Raw genomic sequence first — 25,506 nt, 5'->3', positions numbered from 1 at the left:
ACAGAGATTCCTGTAATTAATAGAGAGATGCCTCATAAAAATGTATTATTAAAAACAGACGTTTCGCACTTCATGCAGTTAAGTTCCTGTTTAGCTCAAGCATTCTACACAAGTCATTAGAGTTAAGGTAAGGCTTAGGGAAACTAACAAAACAACTGCATATGACTGCATTAGAATTTGGGACCCATAACTTACAAGTCACTGGCTTGTGCTGTCAGTCCTTTTCAAAGCCTAACCTCCTTGTGTGGCATTTTTTGTTTAGCACACAATATGTCTGCTAACATAACATATGTTAAATTGACAATGCCTACAACTGTGTTTATGTAGTCATACTTATCTCCGTAGCACAGGCATTTCTTATGTCTGTCTAAATATGGCGAACAAGGCTTTGGCGGGTAGATGAGGGCCCAGATGGTGTCAAAAAGGACTCTAAGGCTCTATCATCCTGGTATTACAAGAAAACCACATAGGCAAGTAAATAGTAAATTCTATAGTGCGTTTTTTCTACCATAGCGGCACTCAAAGCGCTTCACAATTTGCCTCTCATTCACTCATTCATACTCACACTCACACATTGCAACGGCGGCAGAGCAGCCATGCAAGGCGCTGGCCCCCCCATCGGCAGCAACTTGAGGTTCAGAGTCTAGCTCAAGGATACTTTGGCACATGGCATGGGAAGAGTCGGGGATCAAACTGCCAACCCTGCGGTTAACAGACGACCCTCACTACCTCCTGAGCCACAGCCGCCCAAGTGATATCCAAACATTTATTAACATAAAAAGACAATCTAAGAATGAAAGTGGTCCTCCGCCCAATGAAAGTGGGCACCCCCCAGCCCAGGCTCTCAGGGCCGAGGCTGTAGACAGTTGCTGTTGAGCAGACTGTTGCTTTGTACTGTTCCTGCTGACTTTGGCCTTTGTCGGTTAGCAAAACAAGTTGTTTTCTGGGTTTGCCTGGAGGTCTCTTCTCTTTCAAATACATTTGCTGCCAGTGGAGAAACTAGCATGCTCAGGGCGCTCTTGGAACATTATTGTCATATTCTATTTTAGTATGAATTATTCAGGGTAATCGATAACATACATGTAATCAACTGATGCCTTTAAATACAATGATTGGTAGTTTTCCATATTGATCAACTAGAATTTTTACGAAATAAATTGCAGCTCTAACCCTCATCATACTTTTGGTGGTGAGGGTAGAAGCAGTAATTCCTCTGCTAGCAACAGGAGCTGTGATGTACCGTAGCAGCACCCAGCCTCTAGCCCCAGCCTCCTGCTTTGTACCTGCCAACTTTCTCTGTCTCTCTATCAGAGGTCATTGAACCTGGCTTTGAATTGCTCAGGTGCTGTTGAGGGCTCGGAAGAGGCACTGACTGCTGCCGCTACGGCATGTCCTCTCACACGGTTCTAGACGTAGCAGTCCGTGGGGCATGATAAGCATATCCATAGATCATATTCCTCTGAATGTCTACCTCCTGGAGGCGGATTTCCATGTCAGCCTTGGTGAATTTATTGAATTTTCATAATTCAGTTTTTCTCCAGTTTCGTTTTGACATAATCCCTGGTTGAACCGGATGTCACAGGGACATGCATAACATTCAGTTATTCTATTGTTACACCCATATTAATTACATTGTCCCACCAGGTAAGTTGGACCAGCAAGATATCAAATTTATTATATTTTACAAGTATTCTTTGCAACATGACAGTAGCTTTTAGACAGTACTCAGTAGTGTTTTGGGGGGAAAAACACACAAGGAAAATATTGTATATTAGGTATTAGAACGGCTTATTAGCATTATCCTTGTATTTAAGGCAATGAACCACTTCAAAGTAGAACACTTATGAATCCAAATAGTTAAAATAGGCAAGGTTTTCACAGTGCTGTCCATTTACCACAGTCATAACAGATTATCATCTCTTACAGAGTTTGTGTCAAACCACCTGCTAGTTGTAGTCAATCATTCAATAGTCTGCATTCATCCTACGCAATTTAGCAGGCAAATTATTCTCTAGCCTAGCCCTAGCCAAAGACATCTGAACTTGGGTTGGAGCAGAGGCAGGGATGGGGCTCAAGATATGCTTCTTCATCTCACCTGCTGAACGGACCATTGGCTCCTTAGGCCCATCCTCCAAGGCCACTAGATGTTCCTCCATCCCTACCTGCCACCCTGATGCAATAATGAAGCTGGAAACTTCTGAGTTGCAGGCCTTCGCCCCTGGCTGGGTCTTGCCAGCCGCCAGGGTCCAGTGGACACGCTCCTCTTTACCTGAGCTCCTACCTGGGAGCCTCCCTTCTTGGTCCTCACCGCGGTCCACTGACAGCAGTCTCTCTATACGACCACGGCGGCTTCCATTCCCCAGGGTGGGGGAGATAGGCAAGGGCACAGAGAAGGTGGAGTTGGGCCAAGTAAGGGAGGCCTGCTCCTCATGCTCCTTCATGCTGTAGGGGGGAGTGGGTACTTCAAATGTGTTGTGGAACTGGGAGTAGTCAACTCTAAAAAAACCTTCCTCCAAGGACATGACAGGCAGGAAACGGTGGCCCCACAATACCTCATCCTCTGTGTAAGATGTCCGGGCTTGGCATGTCATACCTGGAACCATAGAGTGGTGCACAGACATGGGTTACATAAGACACGCGCCGCATGTGAGTGTGTGCACGTGTTAATGCTTGCATACAAGTGTGCATGCAGTGCCGGACCTAGCACATTGGGCGGCTTGGGCGAGTTTATCACTTGCACCCCGCATGCCCCCCCCCCTCCCCCAGAACGAAGAAACCTTGTGCCGCCCCCACTACCCGTGCCGGCCGCCCCCACTACCCGTGCCGGCCGCCCCCCGACAGTACACGAGCACCGCTATTACCTGGCGGCGCAAACAAAGGCAAACGCTGCACAGCACCGTCTCAGCAAGTCTCTGTAGCCGCCTGAAGGGGGCACCAATATGCCAATTCCCCACAAATTGAAATGATAGATAAGAGAAAACTGCGCTGAGATTTCTTTTTTTTTATGCTTGTGCGCCCCCCACGTGACATGAAAAAATGACGCCCCGGGCGACTGCCCGGTCCATCCGTGCCTAATACCACCATTGTGTGCATGCATGTATTTGAGTGTGTATGTTTGTTTGTGCTTGTGTGCATGTGTGTGTGAGTGAATGTCGGAGAGAGAGAAAAGGGTAAGTAAAAAAGGAGACAAATGACAGAAATGCCTAAACCACTTCTGGAAATTAAAATAATGGACAGGTTGTGAATGAACAAACATGCTAATCGAGATTTTTTTTTTTAAAGAATTTAATATACTCTTACCAGTGGTTTCCACAATGCCCTCTAGAATAACAACTATCTCAAACTGCTCATTACTGAGTGAGCGCTGAGAAAGGTCAAAGAAAGGGCTCTTGGTGTTGATTTCATGACAGATAGTCAAAGGAGACACCAGAAAAAGCTGGTCAGACCCTGTCCCAAACCCAACATCCAGCTCACACTGGTCCAGGGGCAGGAACTCTCCCTCCGGGGTCTGGCGAGACTAAGGGCACACAATTAAGCATCAAGTAAGTTGCTATTGTATGTTTTGCATGTACATTTGATTTATGTATTCATAAGGTAGCATAAACAAATCTAATCTACAAAAGGGGAACGTGGGTTTTGGATGAGGTGTATACCGATTATATTTGTTTTAATTAATGTTGAATAGAACAAGTGTAAACAATTCCCTGATGTTTGTGATTCCATTGAAAAAAATTCAGAATGTTGTCTTGAGAAGGAGTATTTTCTGAAAGCCAATGAGAAAAGCATGACATGTTTGTATTAAGTCAGGAGTTCTGACATCCATTTAATTTAAGCTACCTGCCACTTTCATACCAGAGAGTAATATAAATTGAATAAGAGGATGGAATAAGAGGATCATAGTAAAAGTTGTATTCTCAATAAAAATGTGATTCACATACAAATGAGTTTTTACTTTTACTTGATCAAGATATTCCAATAAAAAGACTTTTTAATAAAAAAAGACATTTATTTTATAATATTACAAACTTACAACCTTATACTTTGCTGGTCACTGTCCCAGTCCATTGAGCTATTCTCAGTGTTGAATATTGAAATCTTCAGTTACTGTATAAAAAGGAAACTGTTTCTTCTGTGGTAAGAGTTGTGAGATTCAGCCAAAGTTTAAACTAGTCAAATTCAATCATATTTTGACAAACCCAGGTGAAATTGTTGATGGCACTTCAGTACGGTGTTCATTTTAGGACATCCTCAGACTCAAACGAAAAGGCGTCAAGTCTCAGACCAAACGGCTTCAGTCTCAGAAAAACCTCTGTCATTCTCAGACAAAACGTCCTCAAACTAAACGCCGTCAGAAAAACCTCTATCATTCTCAGACCAAACGCCATCGTTCTCAGACAAAACGCTCAAACCGAACGCCATCGTTCTCAGACAAAACGCTCTCAAACAAAACGTTGTCAGATTTTTTGTTATCAAAGTTAGCTAGATGGGGGACCTGCTGACTAGCTTTCTGAATTAGATAAAGTAGCAGCTTTGTAAGTGAATACCATGGTGTTGTTTCTATTAACTGGTACAGCAAGAAAACTTACTTTTGATATAGACGCTTTCATCGAACGTACGCTTGTTGCCAAGGTTATGCGCTTGGCCCGAAGTCAACTTCCGGTCAGTGTTCGTTTGTATCGGGCATAGACAAATATATTAGGTATCGGGTTAGTATTTGCTGGATAATATGGTACCAAATACAAAATCTGTCAAAGTGAAGCTAATGAGCAGACTGACGTTGGGCTACGGTTGTTGTGCTGTGGGGTGCAACCTGACATCGGGAACAAACACCCTTTCCAAAATAAAAATGTTTCGGTTTCCTAAAGAAGAGGGGAAACGACGAGCATGGATCAACGCTGTGCGAAGAGAGGCTTGGCAGCCTGGCAAGAACTCAAGGATCTGTAGCAGTCATTTTGTTTCAGGTAACCAACTCATGATAAACAATAGGTAATGGCTACATGACCAGTAACAAGCCAGTAAAAGTTACGATTTCGCATTAGCTTAACTAAACTCATTGTAACTAGTTAGCTAACGCTAGGTACACGTCGCTACATTGTATACGCAACAGAACAGTTGATACACTTTAATGTTATGAAACACATGATATGTTTGTAACTGTAAAGTCATAAGAACCAGAATGTTTTCCATCAATATACAGTTAAATAGCCTACAGTAATTGCCCAAGTAGGCACCACATACATGCTTCCCACTAACCCCAGTATGTGTCTCATGTAGCCTATCATTTTTAAGCAATATAATGGAAATAGTAGGCTACACTTTTACACTGGAATGTGTATGTAACCAGAATGGTTATGGATTGTGCTAGACATGTATGATGCTCAACAAAGTGAAATACTGTTAACACTAACTGTTTCTGTCACTTTTATTTTAGGTGCACCATCAGTGGACCCATGCCACCCAGATTATGTGCCATCAGTGTTTGCACACAAAACCACCACTGATGGCTCAGACAAGTTGAAGAGGTACCAGAGGAGACATAGTAGACCATCAGAGGTTGAGTCCATTGATTCTCCTACCATAGAGGTCATTAATGCTGACCCCGAAGAAGGATGCACTGCTGTGGGTACAGATATGTCAATGGCAGACATTGACCAGCTACAAAATGAAAATGCTGAATTGAAGAGAAAAGTGGCTTTACTGGAGAAGAAATATGAAGATCAAGAAAAACGCCTGCAAGATCATATGTTTGGCAGTCTGTCTGATTTTATTTTAAATGATGACAAGCACACTCATTTTTACACTGATCTACCATCTGCTGCTGTGTTTTTCACCCTCCTCACTCACCTGACGGCAATGTGGAACGCTTCATCAACCATACTTACCCTTCCCGAGCAGTTTCTTGTCGTCCTAATGAAGCTTCGTCTAGGCTTAGCTCATGAAGACCTAGCTTTTCGCTTCAGAGTTAGTTGTGGGACTGTCTCAAACATCTTCCATGAATGGCTCGAGGTGATGGCTAAAGAGTTGCAATGCCTTGTTCGGTGGCCCTCCAGAAGAGATATAAGAAGAAATCTCCCCACCCTCTTCAAGACTACAGGTTTCCAACATGTTAGATGTATCCTAGACTGTACTAAAGTGTTCATTGAGAGACCAACTAGTTTGCAAACACGAGCAATCACCTACTCCCACTACAAGTCACATAATACTGTGAAGTTCCTCGTTGGCATTAGTCCTACAGGAGCTTTTACATTTTTATCAAGAGTCTGGGGTGGTCGTGCTAGTGACAAGGTTATAACAAAGAACTCCGGGTTGATTGACCTTCTTGAACAAGGAGACCATGTACTGGCTGATCGGGGCTTCAACTTTCCTGAATACTTTGCCACCAAATGTGTCCGTCTCCATGTACCAGCATCTACAAAGGGAAGAAAACAACTGACAGGGTTAGAGGTGACACACTCTAGAAAAATGTCACGAGTGAGAATCCATGTGGAAAGGGCCATAGGAAAACTCAAGTCATTCAGAATTCTGCGGAACACCCTACCAGTCAGTATGGTAAAACGGAGAAACGATACCAGCCTTTGCACAATAGACAAAATTGTCATTGTTTGTGCGGCTCTATCAAACCTGGGGAAACCACTGGTACCAAAATAAAGCAAGACTGAATAAAAACTTGTTTGATCAATTATTATTATTGACCCCAAAAGCATTGTAGACTTAACATTTCTGTTTATCCAAATGTTTTATTGGAAAATATTGGTGGCACAAAAATATTTTAAAAGGCAGGAGAGCAACCAATGCTGCTACAAGAAAAACATGTCTTGACCTTCCTCGATGTCTGATTGTAAATCATCACTATTGAGCTGCTTTTAAGACTATGTCCTTGTATTTGTTGCTCAACTGCAGTCTTCCCTCCACAAATTCATCCACACATTTTTGGCAGCATGTGCTTGAAGTAGAAGCCACGTAGCCTCTGCATATATGTGGTGACAAAGTCACTGTCATAAGGCACATCAAGCTCCAGGTGCTGTACTGGGGTCCAAATTACAAGACTGGATGTTTGCAGTCCGAGACAGTGCATCCCTAACTGTACCTGCCTGTAGTAACCTCTGGGGCCTTTTGGGTTTACAATGTACTGCTCATTCTGCACTCTGATGTCTTGGTTTGTGGCAGTGAATGCATCATTAAGGGATGTGCAAGTACTGAGGGTGATAGGGCATTTGACTTCTAGCAGCTTATCATCAATGATGCCATCAGGGCTTGCTGCTAGCCATGGGTCTTCTGTACACACCACCAACCCTTTGTCCATCATTTTGCAGCCCTTCTCCTTCATTTGCATTTTAGCAAGTTCCTCACTTTCCTTCCCATACCTTGTGGCCACACTCCCCTGGAACCTTGGGTAAAGGTGTTCAGCAAGAAACTTAGCTGGGTCAGTTGTCTCTCGCTGAGGCACCTTGCTGGCTGTGCTTGCTGTTATGTGCAGCTTGCGTGCATCATGCCATAGTGGTTCTATGCTCTGTTTTCTGGTGTTTCTTTCAAGTTCCACCACTTGCTCAGGGCTCAGTTTAATGAAGACATCATAAAATGCCATGCACTTTGGACAACTCAGAGCACTACCATGCTCACTATGGGGCTGAGCTAAGCTGCTGAACATGTCAGGTTCCTCTCTGCACATCCTGCTCTTCCTGACTGCTGGTGAAATCCTGACGACCTGCCTCAGAGGCTGTGTCTGTCTCACTGCTGTCACACATGACCGAAAAGAGAGCACAGTCTGGCACAACTTCCTAAAAGAAATGGTGAAAAGACCTTACTCGCCTACACTGCCACATACTATATCCTATATAGTACTGATTATTTTACATTAGGCTAACTTGTGTATTTGTTGGGCATATGTGGACTATACCTTACCTTGAGGGCTTTAAAAAGTTTTTTGGGTGACCCACATGAACTTAGCGAGGGAAGACAGAGGGGAGCTTGTTGCCGCTTCTTGCCAGGTTTGAGGAAATTGCATTGAGCAACAGGTTGTGGATCAGCCTGAAAGAAAAATCTAAATTATTGAGGAAAATGCAGTATTAGAACATTATGTAGCATTGCATTGGACCTAAAGTATTATCAAACCTACAATCAACCAAAATAACACCAATTTCCCACTGAGATTTGAAAAGGCAGGGAAGTAGTATTTTTAAATCCTCACCGTCTTAGTCACCCGTGACCAAACACTTGGTTTTGAGGTGACAGAAGGGCCACTCTGCAGTCCATCCTGGACACACTGCTCCACAGTAATCAAAATCGTGCTTACATGGCTACACACCTCTCCATTGCTGCACAGATCCCGCCAAATTCCATTATAATGGGTAATTGCAAGCATTTAAAAGGCCTATCCAAATGTTGTTATCAAATGAAACATGGCTGTATTGTTAGCCAGCCTCTTACTTACCCTGCCATGCAAGTGCAATGCCCGCTTTGGACTTCGCCGGACTTCGTCGCAACGATCCAGGCGGAGTAGCGCTCGGAAAGCATCTGCACTTGACATAAACTACAGTTTTGACTGTGAAATGCAGTGGCATTACTTGAACTTGAATCTAAATGTGTTGATCTGATGGAGACCCGGCCATGCAAAGTCACTCCAAACATTTGGTTTGATTCCAGGCTCTGGCAGGAGTATTTAGCTCTAAACTGGTCAATATATACACATCTTATAAAAGACCAGCTCGACCTTTGCTTGTAAACATTGATTCTGATTGTCAGAGACCTTTAAATAGGCTAACCGAGTGAAACTAGCCTGGCTAACGGAGGTCGCTTTCTCAGGAAAATGATGAATGAAATAGGCTTGTTTTGAAAGATCCTATATACTGGCTATCTTCAGCAGCCCTACCTGATGTTTTAGGAGTAGAATTGAGTGAAAGACAATATTGTTTACACATGGCCAGTGAGCGAGCCGAGTCTGTCTCTGAGGCCAAGTCAAGAAGATGTACCCCCTCGACGCAGTCTCACTTTCCACAAATCACAAAAATAATTGGAGCATCTGGCTAAAAGCACAATTCCCACATCTCCTAAAGGCTGCCCTCCTCGAGTTGAAAACAACAAAGGCCGCCGAAAAATAATTTATATTTGTAACGGCGAGCTGCGATTGGAAGCAAAATGAAACAGGAGCTAAAGACCAAGGGTGGGATCTTGGTCAGCACACCATTTCCAGAAAGGATGTTTGTGCGTCTCGCCAAGCTTGCACGTGTGTCAAGTAGGTTGACCACCTGTCCCTCTTTGCGCTGTATCGTATCACACAGCATTTTCAATATGCGACGTGCGGAACAAGGGGTGCAAATGATGTGCGACACAACGCAAAGCGGGACAGGTGGTCACCCTAGTGTCAAGGGGCAGGATGAGTCTGAGAATTTGGAGCGCGTGCACTGTGGAGCATTTCACTTGAATTCAATCATATATTGACATACCAAGGTGAAATTGTTTATGGTACTTCAGAATGGTCGTCTTGAACCCTATTAGGTTTGAAAACAATCAGTCTAAATTATATTTGATTTATTAACACAAAGATATTGAGGCAATGTGTAAATTTACATAAATACACTTCTTTCAGCCATTTTGTATTGCATTTCTTATTCCATGTCACCCTATGTACAGACATGTATTGTACACATCTGTAACTAATTTCAAGTCGATTGGGTCTATGGTTTATGAGTAGAAGGGTTTTGAAGGTTGTACCAAATTTGGACTGTACAGCAAAATCTATCATGGCGGACCTTATGGGTCCTCGAGGCTTTTTTGTTCCCCATGAGAAATAAGGCATGTATACCAATTTTCAGGCATTTGGGAGTAATGGGGCGCTGGGGAAATCACGTAGACTTTGGGTGTGTTATATAGCGCCACCTATGGGCATACATGGGCCACTAGCCGTCTGGGAGTAATGAGTGACCTGTTGAATCATTGGGCCAAATTGGAAAATATCGGGTCCAGGACTTTTTAAACTATTGGGCCATTTAGCGGAGAAGTATAATAATAAGAATACTAACAAAAACACAAAAACAATAGTTTTCCTCCTACTGGAGGAACCCTAATAATAAGAAGAATGCTAACAAAAACAATAGGTTTCCTCCTACCTGAGGAACCCTAACTAACATAAACAATAGGTTCCCTCCTACCGGAGGAACCCTAATGAAACAAGAGCTAAAAACCGAGGGTGGGGGCTGTCAAGTAGGGTGACCACCTGTCCCGCTTTGCGCTGTATGACAAAGCATTTTCAATATGCGACGTGCGGGAAAAGGGGTGATAATGCTGTGAGACACGACGCAAAGCGCAACAGGTGGTCACCCTAGTGTCAAGGGCAGGATGAGTCTGAGAATTTGGAGCGTGCTGTGGAGCAATTCAATTGAATTCAATCATATATTGACATACCAAAGTGAAATTGTTTATGGTACTTCAGAGTGATTGTCTCTTTAACGCTATTAGGTTTGAAAACCCAGTCAAAATGATCAGTCAAAAAATCAGTCAAAATGATATTTGATTTATTGACACAAAGGTAATTAGGCAATGTGAACGTTTACATAATTACACCCCTTTCAGCCATTTAATATTGCATTTCTTATTTACTTTCACCATTTATAAAAACATGTATTCTACACAACTGTAACAAATTTCAAGTCGATTGGATCTATTGTTCACGAGGAAAGGGGTTTTGAAAGTTGGACAGTACAGCAAAATCTATCATGGCGGACTTTATGGGTTTTTGAGTTTTTTTTTTGTTCCCCAAGAGGAATAAGGCATGTATACCAATTTCCAGGCATTTGAGTAATGGGGCGCTGGGGAAATCACGTTGACTTTGGGCGTGTTTTATAGCGCCACCTATGGGCGTAAATGGGCCACTAGCCGTCTGGGAGTAATGAGTGTTGAATCATTGGGCCAAATTGGAAAAAATCGGGTTGAGGACTTTTTGAGCTATTGAGCCATTTAACGGAGAAGAAAAAAAAATAGGAATACTAACAAAAACAATAGGTTCCCGCCTATTCCATAAAGGCCGCTCAAAAAAGCTAGACTTAAAGTCCTAAACCAGACTTGAATAAGTTTAATTAGTCAAGCGGGGCTTAAGCGGTTCCATAAAGGCCAATTTCAGCTCACGCAGTCCTACTAATTCAAGTCAGATTTACATAGTCAAACTAATTGCGCGTGCACCCTATTTTTTTACAGCCCTAGAGGTAAAAAATGGATCATACAATCCACCACGGCAAAAGCAATGCACACGGCCACATGTGCGTTCTTTCTTCCAGAAAGAACGTCCCCTTTAAATCGTGTGCAATGACAGCTCCCTCATCCACCGCTTCAATCAATGTAAAATGACACGCCATGATTGACGTTGTGAACGTAGACCTTCGTTGATAAAAAAATACCCTCTAAACTAATCTAAATTGACTTTTTTGACATTGTTTAAAATAAATAGCCTACTATTAATTACAACATTATCCAGTAGCCTACTGCTAACTTTTTAACATGGGTTTTGTGTCGGGGAAATGGGGGGCGGATTTTGGTTCGTTTTGCAATTGTAGGCTACTGTTAACAATTATATTGCTATGATAATTATACTTGGATAATTTAGATTGAGATGTAGGCCTATGCCTGATGCCTAAACATTTGAAATCACAAACTAACATCCATACATTTAACGGCTATGGTGCGTAGCCTATCAAAGCATTATTCATCATTGTTTAATGCATTAGGCTAAATGTTGTAGCCTAAGTTGCCATAGTAACCGAGTTCGAACTACGTTGAGATAGCTTTATGGAACCGAATGAACAAGAAATGAGTCCGACTAACTGACATAAGTCTGGCTTATTCGGTTAACTCGCTTTATGGAACAGGCCTCTGAGGAACCCTAATTACATTTGGGCCACCAAAGGGATCCGGAGGAGTCAGTCGCAATCTTGTAGTTTTAACTGGGTTGGTTACTTTGGGCTTTAAGTGCAATGTCAACTATTTGGAGTTTTTTGCCATATCTGTTCATGAAATAAGGGTTGCAGTACGTATTAGAAAGTAGAAAGTTAAGCAAGGAAGTATGTAAAAGTGCATGTAATCAAGGGGTCTTAGGTCTGAAGTATACTGTACGTCTTTACATTCAAAGTGTGAACTAGTTCTAGTCAGGTGAAACCACTATCATTAGGGTTCCTCCGGTAGGAGGAAAAGTCTACGTGATTTCCCCAGTGCCCCATTACTCCAAAATGCCTGAAAATGGGTATGCATGCATATTTCTCATGGGGAACAAAAAAGCCTCAAGGACCCATATTGTCAGACTTATGAATGTTCTTGACTGTCCAAATTTGGTACAACCTTCAAAACCTTTTTCCTCATGAACCATAGATCCAATCGACGTGAAATTTGTTCCAGATGTGTAGAATACATGTTTTTATAAAGGGCCAAATTGAATAAGAAATGGTATACAAAATGGCTGAAAGAAGTGTATTTATGTAAATGTCCACATTGCCTCAATATCTTTGTGTTAATAAATCAATTTTGACAGTTTTTTAAACCCAATATGGTTCAAGACAACATCACTCTAAAGTACCATAAACAATTTCACCTTGGTATGTCAATATATGATTAAATTCAAGTGAATCGCTCCACAGAGCGCGCTCCAAATTCTCACTGATTCATCCTGCCCCTGGACACTAGGGTGACCACCTGTCCCGCTTTGCGTTGTGTCGCACAGCATTTTCACCCCTTGTCGCGCATGTCGCATATTGAAAATGCTGTGCGATACTGCGCAAAGAGGAACAGGTGGTCAACCTCCTTAACACGCGCCAGCTTGGCAAGACACACACATCCTTTCTGGAAATGGTGTGCTGACCAAGTCCCCACCCTTTGTCTTTAGCTCCTGTTTAATTTCGCTTCCAATCGCAGCTCGCCGCTACAAATATAAATTATTTTTCGGCGGCCATTGTTGTTTTTAACTGGAATCGCCTGGTAGCCGTGTTGGAGGCAGCCACATTCGGTAAGTCGGCTCAGAATTTTTATTTGGGTCGTGAAAGTCTTTGTAATAAGCCTATGCGCCAGGGAGACCACATAGGCTTAGGCGGCAGCCATGTTTTGGTCGCGTCATGTTCATAAGTTCACCATTTCTCAGTTCGGTCACACCAAAAATGACGAGGGGGGCAGCCTTTAGGAGATGTGGGAATTGTGCTTTTAGCCAGATGCTCCAACTATTGTTGTGATTTGTGGAAAACTTGGAAGTGGAGTGAGACTGCGTCAGAGACAGACTTGGCTCACTCACTTGCAGTGTGTAAACAATATTGTAATTCACTCAAATCTAGTCCTAAAACGTCAGGGAGGGCTGCTTTTTGTAGACAAGAGTCTGCTGAAGATAGCCAGTATATAGGATCTTTCAAAACAATCCTATTTCATTTGTCATTTTCTAGAAAAAGCAACCTACGTTAGCCAGGCTAGTTTCACTCAATCAGCCTACTTAAAAGGTCTCAGTCAGAATCACTGTTTACAGGCAAAGGTTGAGCCGGGGCCTATTCCATAAAGGCCGCTCAAAAAAGCTAGACTTAAAGTCCTAAACCAGACTTGAATAAGTTTAATTAGTCAAGCGGGGCTTAAGCGGTTCCATAAAGGCCAATTTCAGCTCACGCAGTCCTACTAATTCAAGTCAGATTTACGTAGTCAAGCTAATTGCGCGTGCACCCTATTTTTTAACAGCCCGAAAGGTAAAACATGGATCATACAATCCACCACGGCAAAAGCAATGCACACGGCCACATGACTTCTTCCAGAAAGAACGTCCCCTTTAAATCGTGTACAATGACTCATCCACTGCTTCAAAGTAAAATGACACGCCATGATTGACGTCGTGAACGTAGACCTTCGTTGATTAAAAAATACCCTCTAAACTAATCTAAATTGACTTTTTTTGACATTGTTTAAAATAAATAGCCTACTATTAATTAAAACATTATCCAGTAGCCTAGTGCTAACTTTTTAACAAGGGGTTTGTATCGGGGAAATGGGGGGCGGATTTAGGTTCGTTTTGCAATTGTAGGCTACTGTTAACAATTATATTGCTATGATAATTATACTCGGATAATTTAGATTGAGATGTAGGACTACGCCCGATGCCTAAACATTTGAAATCACAAACTAACATCCATACATTTAACGGCTATGGTGCGTAGCCTATCAAAGCATTGTTTATCATTGTTTAATGCATTAGGCTAAATGTTGTAGCCTATGTAGGCTATTTACGTTGATTTTCTATCAATGTTGAACTGATGAGAATAAGAAAATGAGAATATACGTGGTAAATCATCGTCTTCCCGTTGGGTCAGTGTTACAGGGACGTCTGGTTAAGCACCAAGTCACGCTAAGCCTGACAGTTAGTCTGACCCTGACCAGACTAGTTTCGTAGCCTAAGTTGCCATAGTAACCGAGTTCGAACTACGTTGAGCTAGCTTTATGGAACCGAATGAACAAGAAATGAGTCCGACTAACTGACATAAGTGTGGCTTATTCGGTAAACTGGCTTTATGGAACAGGCCTCCGGTCTTTGGTCAGATGTGTATACATTGACCAGTTCAGAGCTAAATACTCTTGCCAGAGCCTGGAATCGAGCCAAATGTTTTGAGTGACTTTGCATGGCCGGGTCTCCATCAGGTCAACACACTTGGATTTAAGTTCAAGTAATGCCACTGCATTTCACAGTTAAAACTGTATTTTATGTCAAGTGTAGATGTAAAAAGCTTCATTTTCACAACTGACAGATCTTTTCTTCACTTTTACAAGTCTGGAGGGTCATGCAGAGGCCTGCTCAACAGAGTTCAAAAGAGGATGCTGAGAGAAAAACAGATCCCTTGCTGGACTGCCCCCTTCAGGCTGGACAGCTTCTCTTCAGCCCTGACCCCAGGACAGCTTCATCCAGCTGGCCTGCCCTGACTGCCTGCCTGCCTGCAGGCCCTGCTTGCCCCTGCCTGCCAGCCCTCCAGAGACAGACAGTCACCCCACAGACACAGTAGCTGTGAAGACTGCTTTATTGAGGACATTGATGAAAAAGGACAAACCAGCATTTTTTACTTTGATGAAAGTCTAAAGGTTTAATCCTTTGCATGTCCCAGCATGCCACACTGCTGACTTTTAGTGTCTTAAGTAATATTGTATATTGTTACTGTAATAGTTCCATTGCTGTATATTTTTAGTGTTATAGTTTACTAGTTGGAGACAAATGGGGGCTGGTTGTTTTCATCCTTATTCGTATAAATATAACCTATTTTAGAGTTGTTTCCCCCAGAACAGATTTCATGTTCCAACCAAGGGGGACTGTCGCTGTCTTGGTGTGTGGGGCTGCCCCCAACCCCACTCCAGAGACAGTTGGTGACAGAGAGGTGCAGACATTAAGTTAAACATAGTTATGCCTTAAGAGTAGAGTCAAAAATAGAGACTAAATGTGTAAATGGATGTTGAAACTCAGTTCTCTGAGTTGGTGCACGTCAGTTTAGGCAAAGGTTGTCTTTTAAACCTCTAGGTTTAAAAATTATTCAGAGTTGGTCGGAACGCTCTCTTTTATACATTTATAGTTGGATTTGACATTTAACAGCCATTTAATTCATTAAGCAAGTTGTTTAACTCAAACAACCAGAACACAGTACATATGGTATACAAAGCTACAGTCAGATTTGGCTAAATTGTTAGCTTGGACGTTATCTTGACATATACATGGGGTCTTGATGATAATGCGCAAGCAGCTTCAAGGCAGAAAGACGCGTTCCATTTCAGGAGATTCTGAGACCATAGCGCGTCACTAGCATCTCGTCATATCACGCAGTCGGAGCACAGCTAGATCATCAAGGTCAGCGTTCTTGGGTACCCAGCATGCAGTGCGGCATGTCAAAAAAACGCAACAGCTGTGCGAGGGATTTCTGCTTTCCATGTGAACGAGTGTACTGTTACATTTCTGTCTTGTCCAGTCCTGGTTTTGTGTGTCTGTCCAGGCTGTGTTCCAGGTCACATACCCCAATACTCCAGTCCACATCCCAATTACAGTTCACTTCCCAACCAGACACACCTGTTACCCGTCTATCATTACCTGCACAGTTCATCTACCCTGCCTTCCCACAGACTCGTTACCAGTTCGACGTTGCTACTTTGATGGTAGTTGGTCGTTGCCTTGCCTTCAAAATTATGAATCCGCCTCTGCCCCTGTGTACCATAGACATCACGACTACCTAATCCATAATCTGTAATCTACGACTCCCTCCTCACTCCCTCCTGTCTGGCACCCACGGACCTTACCATCATCACCCTCTGTGTCTGCAATAAACCTGGTTAATATCACATCAGCGCATCAACACTCTAAAAATACCAACAGGGATATAAAGATGTGGGTTGGAACTCATGACACTGGGTTACATTTCATATCCACTCACATAATTTAGGTAGGAATGTAAAAATTATTTGTGATAACCTCTACCATACTTCTAGTCTCCTCATGCTCTGCTAATGATTGCCTTAACCTTAGACTGGGCTGCCAGTAGGACCACAGATGGTGAGCAGATTGACATTGATATTCATAGTGGTGTCGGGGACACAGGGGTGTGACATTTCACAAGAAGGAGACTGTGTTGGTTCAGTTTTCCACTGTCTACGCATTTTGGTTTGATATAAGCACCAGGCAGCCATGCTGCTTTAATTGGAAAAGGTAAAGTAATTTTTATTTGGATATGGTTGTTATGGTTATGTATATTTAGAAGGTTAGGAAAGTGGACTGGATTTAAAAAATGGTCTAGTGAAATAAGAAGCACAGAATTGTTTTTGTTGGAGACAGAGCCTAACTGATATGTGAAAGATGGGAGAGTTTGAGTGATTGATAAAGTAGGATTGGTTGTAGGAAAAATGTGGAAGCAAAACAAATTGATAAATGGGACATAACATCCTTATTTCTGTAAGTATTCAACAATGTCCCTCTACGGCCCAAATCAAAGCTCAGTACAGACTGACATATTCACCTCAGCAGCTCCAAAACCTCAAATCTCTGGGTCAGTTTTTCGTTTTTTCCTTTTCCAACTGACAATAGTCCAGTAGTAATAGTAGATAAGCTAAAAAGCAACTTTTTTTTCTTTGTAAACATCAATGGGAAAATGGGACTACTGTTATATGCGTTAGGTTTAGGAAACTTACATGGAGCAATAAAAACTAATGATATTTTACTTGGGCTATTTTTAGTCAGTCATATTTATTTATGAAGCACATTTAAAAATAACAGCTGTTAGCCAAAGTGCTGTACAATAGCGAATAATTAAATCTGACACATTAAGACACAAAACCCAATCACAGACAATGCACAAAGATTTAACCATTGCATCTACAGTGAGGGATTTTTTTTGTGATCCCTGCTGATTTTGTACTTTTGCCCACTGACATGAAATGATCAGTCTATCATTTTAATGGTAGGTTTATTTGAACAGTGAGTAGTGGGAGACAGAATAACAACAACAGAAGCATTTAAAAATGGTTATAAATTGATTTGCATTTTAAGGTGTGAAATAAGTATTTGACCCGCTGCAAAATATGACTTTGTACTTGGTGGCAAAACCCTTGTTTTCGATCATAGAGGTCAGATGTTTCTTGTAGTTGGCCACCAGGTTTCCACACATCTCAGGAGGGATTTTGTCCCACAGATTTTCTACAAATAATTAAGGTTTTAAGACTGTTGTTTGGCAACTTGAACCTTCTGCTGACCACAACACTTTCACCCAGTTGTTTCACCCCAGTTGTTCTCCATTCAGATGTTCATTGGCAAACGTCAGACGGGCCTGTACATGTGCTTTCTTGAGCAGGGGGACCTTGCGGGCACTGCAGGATTTTAGTCCTTCACGGCACAGTGTGTTACCGATTGTATTCTTGGTGACCATGGTCGCAGCTGCCTTGAGATAATTGACAAGATCCTCCCGTGTAGTTTTTTGCTGATTCCTCTCCGCTCTCATGATCATTGCAACTCCACGAGGTGAGATCTTGCATGGAGCCCCAGACCGAGGGAGATTGACAGTTAATTTGTGTTTCTTCCATTTGCGAATTATCGCACCAACTGTTTTCACCTTCCCACCAAGCTGCTTGGAGATGGTATTGCAGCCCATTCCAGCCATGTGTAGCCCTGCAATCTTGTCCCTGACATCCTTGGATAGCCTCTTTGGTCTTGGCCATGGTGGATAGTTTAGAATCTGATCGATTGCATCTGTGGACAGGTGTCTTTTATACAGGTAACAAACTGAGACTCCCTTTAAGAGTGTGCTCCTTATCTCAGCTCATTACCTGTGTAAAGACACCTACGAGCCAGAAATATTTCTGATTGAGAGAGGGTCAAATACTTATTTCACTCATTAAAATGCAAATCAATGCATACAAATTTTGACATGCGTTTCAGATTTTTTTGTTGGTGCTCATTTTACAGATCCCTGATCACTGTATTATTCCTCTTTATTCATCCCCCAGTGTTGGACATCATTGATGTGTCCGGTGAGGGGGCATGAGTAACTGCCAGTGTGCCTGGCCGTCTCTCGTGGATTTCTCTCTGCATTGCGTTTGCCCTGCTGAGAAGCGCTTCTGTAAACAGTCAGGGTCTCCTATTTGGATATATCTCTGTCCCTCCATAACATTTTCACCTATAATTTCATTTAACAGTTTTTCTTTCTTACTATCCTTGGTGCTTATACTTACAAACCTAAGCTATGGCGGGTGGCCCAATAAATACCTGAGGAGTGAGTTTCACCAGTTCACACTGGTTACACCTACATAGTCTCAGTGTTTTAATATCCTGTTTATCATAATGTGGTATATCCATATACCTTGTGACCAGTGGCAGCTGCTGGTCTTTCAAATAGGGGAAGCTCATTTTTGGCCTACATCATATACATTTTCAGTTCACTGGCTAGTTCACCCCTACGACACTAGCCTAGCCTACTGTTTGAATGAATGAACAAACAATCTAACCAAAAAATATTAAACCCGAAGGAAATGTGGGAATTAGGTTAAACTGAAACAAGGAATATGATGTAGAATTGTATGAAATGTATGATGAAAATTGGCTAGCAATTTCACCAAGTAAATACCAAGAAATAGGTTGCAGCAGTTTGTCTTTCAACTACAGTTACAAAATCCGTGATGGGACTGAGCTTGAATAGCTTTGGCGACTTTTTATAGTCCAAAATCACTGTCAATCAAAAGGAGATGCAGTCTTTTGACAGACCCTCCAATCATCACGCGGAAGCACAGCGTCCAGGCCAGCCCACTCCTCCATTCACCCCCAGAGACGCTGAGTGTCCAGGGCGGGACATAATTGCAACATTTATCCAACGACCGTATAGTTTTGAAGCACTGTTCAAAAAAACTGTTCAAAGCAGCCTCATTAAAGTCCATGGAAGCTGAGCTTCCACAGGGAAATGCACTGTGGCGCTATGGGAATGTATTTGAAGGAAATCAGTCAGTCAACCTTCTAATATATGTAGCTGTTTCTGAACGAACTCGTCTTCGATATGAACGTGTTCTAACGCAGTGGTTCTCAACCCTGTCCTCAGGGACCCCTTGTCCTGCATGTTTTAGATGTTTCCCTGCTCCAACACACCTGATTCCAATAAAAAAGGTCATTTTATAGCTTTGTAGAAGCCTGGTAACGAACATACATTTGAATCAGGTGTGTTGGAGCAGGGAAACATCTAAAACATGCAGGACAGGGGTCCCTGAGGGCAGGGTTGAGAACCATTGTTCAAACGGATTTAAAATGTTAACACAATAGTAAATATTTGACCATGAATTTTTTAAAATGTTACGGGAAGCTGAGCTTACCTTGTATTCTTAAAGAAATCGCCACTGCTTGTGACAACTTGGATTATTTGGCAAAGAACAAATTTGGAGCAAGGTGTAAATACGATTCAATGACCTGCTTATCAGGTTAGCCACAAACAATATATGTGCTTTTTGTTCACCTAACTCACTCAAATCCTCAATGTATCCACAATTGATTATGTTTTACATGAAACACATACTCTACTATTTCAATAAATGTATTTAATGGCTGCAGAAATATCTGTAATCTTGTATTAATGTATGTATAGGAAATCATTACGACCATACAGAACTTTTTCCCAGGTGTGGGTTGCAGTATATTTTTTGTAAGTTTAAGTTTGTAATTGTATTTAGAAGTATCCTAATCTCTGGAGTCAGCTCTCACAACTTGCATGATGGTGACTATGAAGATATTTATTACACAGTCCAAACGCTACAAACATCCATGTCACCTGTGGAAGATTCTGTCATTTAATGCACTCAAATGTGCATGTTCTCTTTGTGTTGGTGTTACAGAACTTTCTGCAGGTTCTGCAATTTAACAAATGAAATTTAGGGAGCATAAGCAAGACTTATATATTTGATTTTATCCCCTAAAGAATAACTCCCAATAGGTTGCATATTCAGTGTAATCAATGATAGTTGAACTCCAAATCAATAAGAGTGGTTTCTGACAACAGTTTCCTGAGGCTATATGGCCCACTGAACACCACACTGCTGACTGAGGGATAAAGGGGTTACCTTAGTGATGACCTCCACTGCATCTTTTGTCTGACTCAACAAACCATTGACAAAATGTAAGTTTTTTGAACGTGCATGTGTGGGTGTTTTTAAAGAGAGAAAGAGAGAGTGAGAGCGTTCAATATTCGCTAAGGTAGAACAAGTCTCTATCCTTTGCCTAGTGCTTCAAAAATGTTTTGTGGAATTCTTCAGCCAGCATTTAACTGATTTCAATTAGGAACCATAACCAAACCCATACACTAAGCTTTGAGACAATGGCTAGGGTTTGCCAACAATTTCATATCATCAACAAGTTTTCGTATCATTGTTGTTATTTTGCTAATTGCTTTCGCTTTGCTTGTAAGATTATATGTGGGTATCTCACAACTGTCCAAACATTTACCTTAATGAGTTTGCACCTTATCTGGGCTGATACCATGTGGCTGTTCCGTAGATTTCCCACTCGAAACATGAGACACCATTTTCCGTCCCTTTGCGAAATGACTGCATCTTGGCTGAACATGAGCGTCTCCGCGCGCTTCTTTGGCTGGGACATCTTAATAAACATGCAGCCAATGAGAAAAGCATCCACGATGGAACCGAGTAGCGACTGAAAAAGAAAAAGAATAATTCCCTCTGGACACTTTTCAGTGATGTAGCGGTAGCCATATCCGATTGTTGCCTCTGTTTCAATAAAGAACAAAAAAGCAGAAGGAAAGTTGTAGACATTAGCGACGCACGGGGTGTAGGATGAGTCGTGGCCGTGGTTTAGGTCACCGCGGATATATGCAATTATCCACCACATAGATGCCATAACAAGCCATGCGATAGTGTAGGTTAAGATAAATATGAGTAGGTTCCATCGCCACTTTAGGTCCACTAATGTGGTGAAAAGGTCGGAGATATACCGGCTTGTTTCCCCACCAAGGTTACCATGCTGGACGTTGCACCGCCCGTTCTTGTCTACAAATCGTTGTCGTTTTTTCCTCACGGGTGCTGAGAATGTCATGTTGGTGTTCACTACCTGGTAATCATCGCCAAATTTATTTCGTATCGTAGACATATCTACAGAACAGTGGCACCAAACCAAATAGACTTCACCTAAGGTTTAAAAAATATGTTTACGCACTCCGTGATGTAGGCTACGTTTCCAATTAGTTTTATTTTGTAGTGTCCCATTAAAAGCAATATTTGTTGTCTGTAAAAACGGCACTCTGAAGATCGAAAACCTGTCCTATCCTCATGAGTTTAATGCTGGGGACACACTACAGGATAATTGGGCCGATTTCGCCCCTTCCGACAATCCTAGGTAACGTCCCGATTATCTTGATGGTTCTACAGATTATTTAATCAAATGTTCCCTTAGTGTGAGGTGTGTCAAGAGTGACCGAATGTGCTCGGAAGGACGTCGGAGGCGCCCCGATCGCTAATCCTAAATATTCAAGATGTTGAATATTTGCGATCAGAAATCCTGATGTGTGGGGGGAACCCCGACGACATACGTCGAGTTTATCACGTGAAACAAAACAATATCCAATCATAAAGCAAGCTGAGAGAAGACGTGAGCATAACAAACGGAGTCACTGCGCAGCACAAAGTTAAATTGAATTTATTTTTGGCAACAGCAAACCCTATTCTTTTTTTCCATGATTTTTTTTTGAAAATCATTCCAAACACTATCATCGCAATTTCTTCCTGCCTATCGTCCGTCATGCTTATTCTGAAATCTCGACAGATTTTGTGAGACTGGTTGGAAATCTGTTTGTGTGTGGTGTGCTGTCTTTGTCAAATCATGGCACACCACACACTGTAGGAGCAAAACGGCTAAATTTAGGACTGCCCCCCCCCCCCCCCCCCCCCCCCCCCCCCATTCAGGAACGTAGCCAGAAAAATATTTTTGGGTAGGCCTAGAAAAATACGGATAGGCATCTTTTCAGTTTTTTTACTTATTTACATTGCGATGTGCACCCGGTGCATACATTTTTTTGAGATATTTTTGTTTGTTGGGTAGGTTACCCAGGCCTACCCGTGGCTACGCCCCTCTCCCATCGCGATTATTATTATTTTTTCATTAATGGAAAACGGGATTTAAACTTCACTGTAGGACAAATCAACCTCAAAAACAATTGTAAAAATGTATTTTAGCCTAATGAAACTACAGTCTACGATTAAAACATTTACATTTATGCATTTAGCAGACGCTTTTATCCAAAGCAACTTCCAAGAGAGAGCTTTACAAAAGAGCATAGGTCACTGATCATAACAATGAGGTAGTCCTAAACATTGCAAGCAACCAAAACATGAATCATACATTGTGAGTCATAGAAATCCACGTATCTGTCAGGTAGCGTCCAAGGAGTCAGAGGCTGTTGCAGGCAAACCAAGGTTTTTATTTAGAAAAACCAAAAAGGCAAACGAGCTGACATTGAATCTGACAGACAAACCCACAAGGGGAGGGGAACAGTAAGACAGTCATGACAGTAGGTGCGTTCGACTTCATGCAGCACCGGTGTCGCCTGCAGCCGCCTGCAGCCCAGCTGACTTGAAGCAGCCAATGGCATTCTCAGCTTCAAGGCAGCCGACTGCAGCCAAAAGGTTACTTCAGTCTAGAGAGAGTAGCCTATTACTAAACTTTGGCAATTTGGGCCAATCACACTGGGAGCATATTTGTTAAAACATTGCAACCCCATTGTTTGCCATGGTACGTCAGTAAAGCTCTGTTAAATACCATATGTGTGGCAGCCTGGGGAAACCCTTCACATAGTGAAAATGTGACTTTCTGGGTGGTATACATCTTTGGAATCTACAAACTTTCCTGAATACAACACAAATCTTTTTAAATAACTCAGATATCTTTATCACAACTGAAGTTACATAAGTGGACCTGTGTCAAAAAGTGATAAGGGACCCAAATAACACATGACGTTGCGGCAGCGTTGCCAGTAAGTGCTCAGTTGGTAACCCGCGACGTTACCTTCTGGCAACGTTGTGGCAACGTTATAAAGCGAAAGTTGCCAGTTGGTCCCATGGACAACGTTGCCACGACTTCGTATCTTGGTCGGCTGTTTACGCTATTTTTAGACCCGTGGGCAACGTTGCCGTGACGTCGTACCTCGGTCGGCTGGTAACGTCATTTTTAGGTCCGTGGGCAACGTTGCCACAACGTTGTACCTTGGTCGGCTGGTAACGAAATTTTTAGGTCAGTGGGCAACATTGCCGCGACGTTGTATCTTGGTCGGCTGGTTAGGTTATTTTTTGGTCCCATGGACAACGTTGCTTTTAAAGTACATTACAGGTAACATTTTTTAGATCCATCTCATTCTAATAATTCATGTCTATGAAAATGTATTATGCATTGCACATTGAATCTTTTTTTGTTACTGAAGCTGTAACCTTAATTACTGCCAAAACATTCTGAAGCCCTATACTCTTATACTAATAATTATCAATTGGAGTATTAATGGAAAAAAAACGAAAAAGCTACTTGAGAATTTGAAGGTTATACTGTCAAACTGACTGAAGAACGAAATAACGACGTGAAATAATGAAGATAGCGTGGCTCATTGGCTAGTCAATTCCCATGATGCAAGACAGTAAATAGTGTAAACATTTGCTGACAAGTTTGCTGTGTGTTCGAAATACAAATGTAACTTTATGAATTTTGTTTTTTAAATGTTTCTGCTTAGAGTGTAGTGTTTTGTTGCGTGGTAATTGTCATTGTTGTGCTGGTTTACCATTGTAAGCATGAGTTAAATGACTGTTACGTTTAATCAGAAGAGCTGGATTTGTGGAAAATATATGCCTGTGCAGTTTATAGCTTCTTTCAGAATCTGCAGTCTAACCTTGTGATGCAAGATGTGAGGTGTCTGAGGGGCCCCTAAACATTATAATTTATTAGTAATTCATAGTGATAATTAAATAATAATAATTTATTAAGTTTACTTCTTGAGGTACTTACATTAATTGAAAGTGCACTTGAAAGTATTGCAAAGTATACTTTGAGGCTCTTTAGGAAGTATACTTCATGAACTGAAAGTACACTCCACAGGTTACTTTAGAGAGACACTCAAAGCTTCTCAATAGCATTGCCAACTCTTTGTAAGGCATACTTAAGTTGTTCTGATCGTGGCAGGGGGACACATATTTGTCAAAACAACAAATGTTGTACTACTAATGCTTTGTATACAACCATTCAAGGTAACATGTGTTATTTACATCAATGTTACAGCTAATCTAGAAGAACCACAGTGAATGCCAATCATGTTAACTCTTGTAAAAATGTTTTACTTGTCTTTACTGACAGACACATTACAGGTTATGCTCCACAAGATGAAGACATTGGAGCAGAACCAGCGAGAGGCTCTCCTATTCAGGCAACTACAGGGCAGACACGCTGTAGAGGTGCCAGTGATGGACCTACAGGTGGCCCAAACACAGGCTGAACTCCAAGACCTTGAGGAGCGCCTTAAGGTGCTGGAGTTCCAAAAGAGTGGTAGGTGTTTTGAGATGCCGTCAACTATGGCTTACACGCAGCGTTCAACGTTCAAATTGGTGCTAACAATAAGTTAATGACTTCTAATTGCAGATGCTGTGATGAAGTGGAAGACGGGACTGGGAGAGAAGGCTGTGGAGCTCCTCACAGCGTAGACACTCAAACACGCCCCGGCAACCCCTTCAAAACAAGCCAGGTGAATTAATCATGATTGCAACCCAATCCAACCTTTCACATGGCTATGTGACCAAAAACTAGAATCCCATAATATTCTTTTGATGATGTATATTATTCTAGATGTGATTTTTTTATGACTTGTATAGACCCTTTCATACGTGCAATTACGTTGAGCGGACACTAACTTATTTTGTGCTTCATTATCAGGGCCAACAGACAGGACCTGTAGCGGGGACTGGCAGAATATGTTCATTCACTGTTTGGCACTTTGTTTGAAATAAAATGACTGAATGTTA

The 25,506-nt window shown here is 41.9% G+C and overlaps 2 protein-coding genes and 1 long non-coding RNA gene across 4 annotated transcripts; 2 read left to right on the top strand and 1 right to left on the bottom strand.

Annotated features, from left to right (window-relative positions):
* Nucleotides 1-1,658: 1,658 nt before the first annotated feature.
* Nucleotides 1,659-21,604, bottom strand: LOC146260543 (G protein-activated inward rectifier potassium channel 1-like). Its single transcript, XM_084670041.1, has 3 exons — nt 20,945-21,604; nt 3,301-3,517; nt 1,659-2,593 (listed from the first exon to the last, which is right to left on the bottom strand). The coding sequence occupies exons 1-3, from the start codon at nt 21,602-21,604 to the stop codon at nt 1,965-1,967; spliced, it is 1,506 nt and encodes a 501-aa protein (XP_084526167.1). The 3' UTR covers nt 1,659-1,964.
* Nucleotides 4,637-6,650, top strand: LOC146260544 (uncharacterized). The gene is made up of 2 exons (XM_084670042.1): nt 4,637-4,961; nt 5,432-6,650. The coding sequence occupies exons 1-2, from the start codon at nt 4,727-4,729 to the stop codon at nt 6,646-6,648; spliced, it is 1,452 nt and encodes a 483-aa protein (XP_084526168.1). The 5' UTR covers nt 4,637-4,726; the 3' UTR covers nt 6,649-6,650.
* LOC146260542 (uncharacterized) lies at nt 16,603-25,506 on the top strand. Of its 2 annotated transcripts, XR_014729511.1 has the most exons (4): nt 16,603-16,681; nt 24,845-25,033; nt 25,127-25,229; nt 25,418-25,506. It is a non-coding gene; the product is annotated as an uncharacterized LOC146260542 (long non-coding RNA). The 2 variants fall into 2 exon arrangements; XR_014729510.1 differs by lacking the exon at nt 16,603-16,681 and having other exon boundaries at nt 24,438-25,033.

The sequence above is a fragment of the Hypomesus nipponensis genome, chromosome 13 (genome assembly GCF_054491055.1).
Source record: "Hypomesus nipponensis isolate SF chromosome 13, ASM5449105v1, whole genome shotgun sequence".
NCBI classification, from domain to species: Eukaryota; Metazoa; Chordata; class Actinopteri; order Osmeriformes; family Osmeridae; genus Hypomesus; species Hypomesus nipponensis.
The sequence above is the reverse complement of the archived record's forward strand: the minus strand, read 5'-3'. Positions and strand labels throughout refer to the sequence as shown.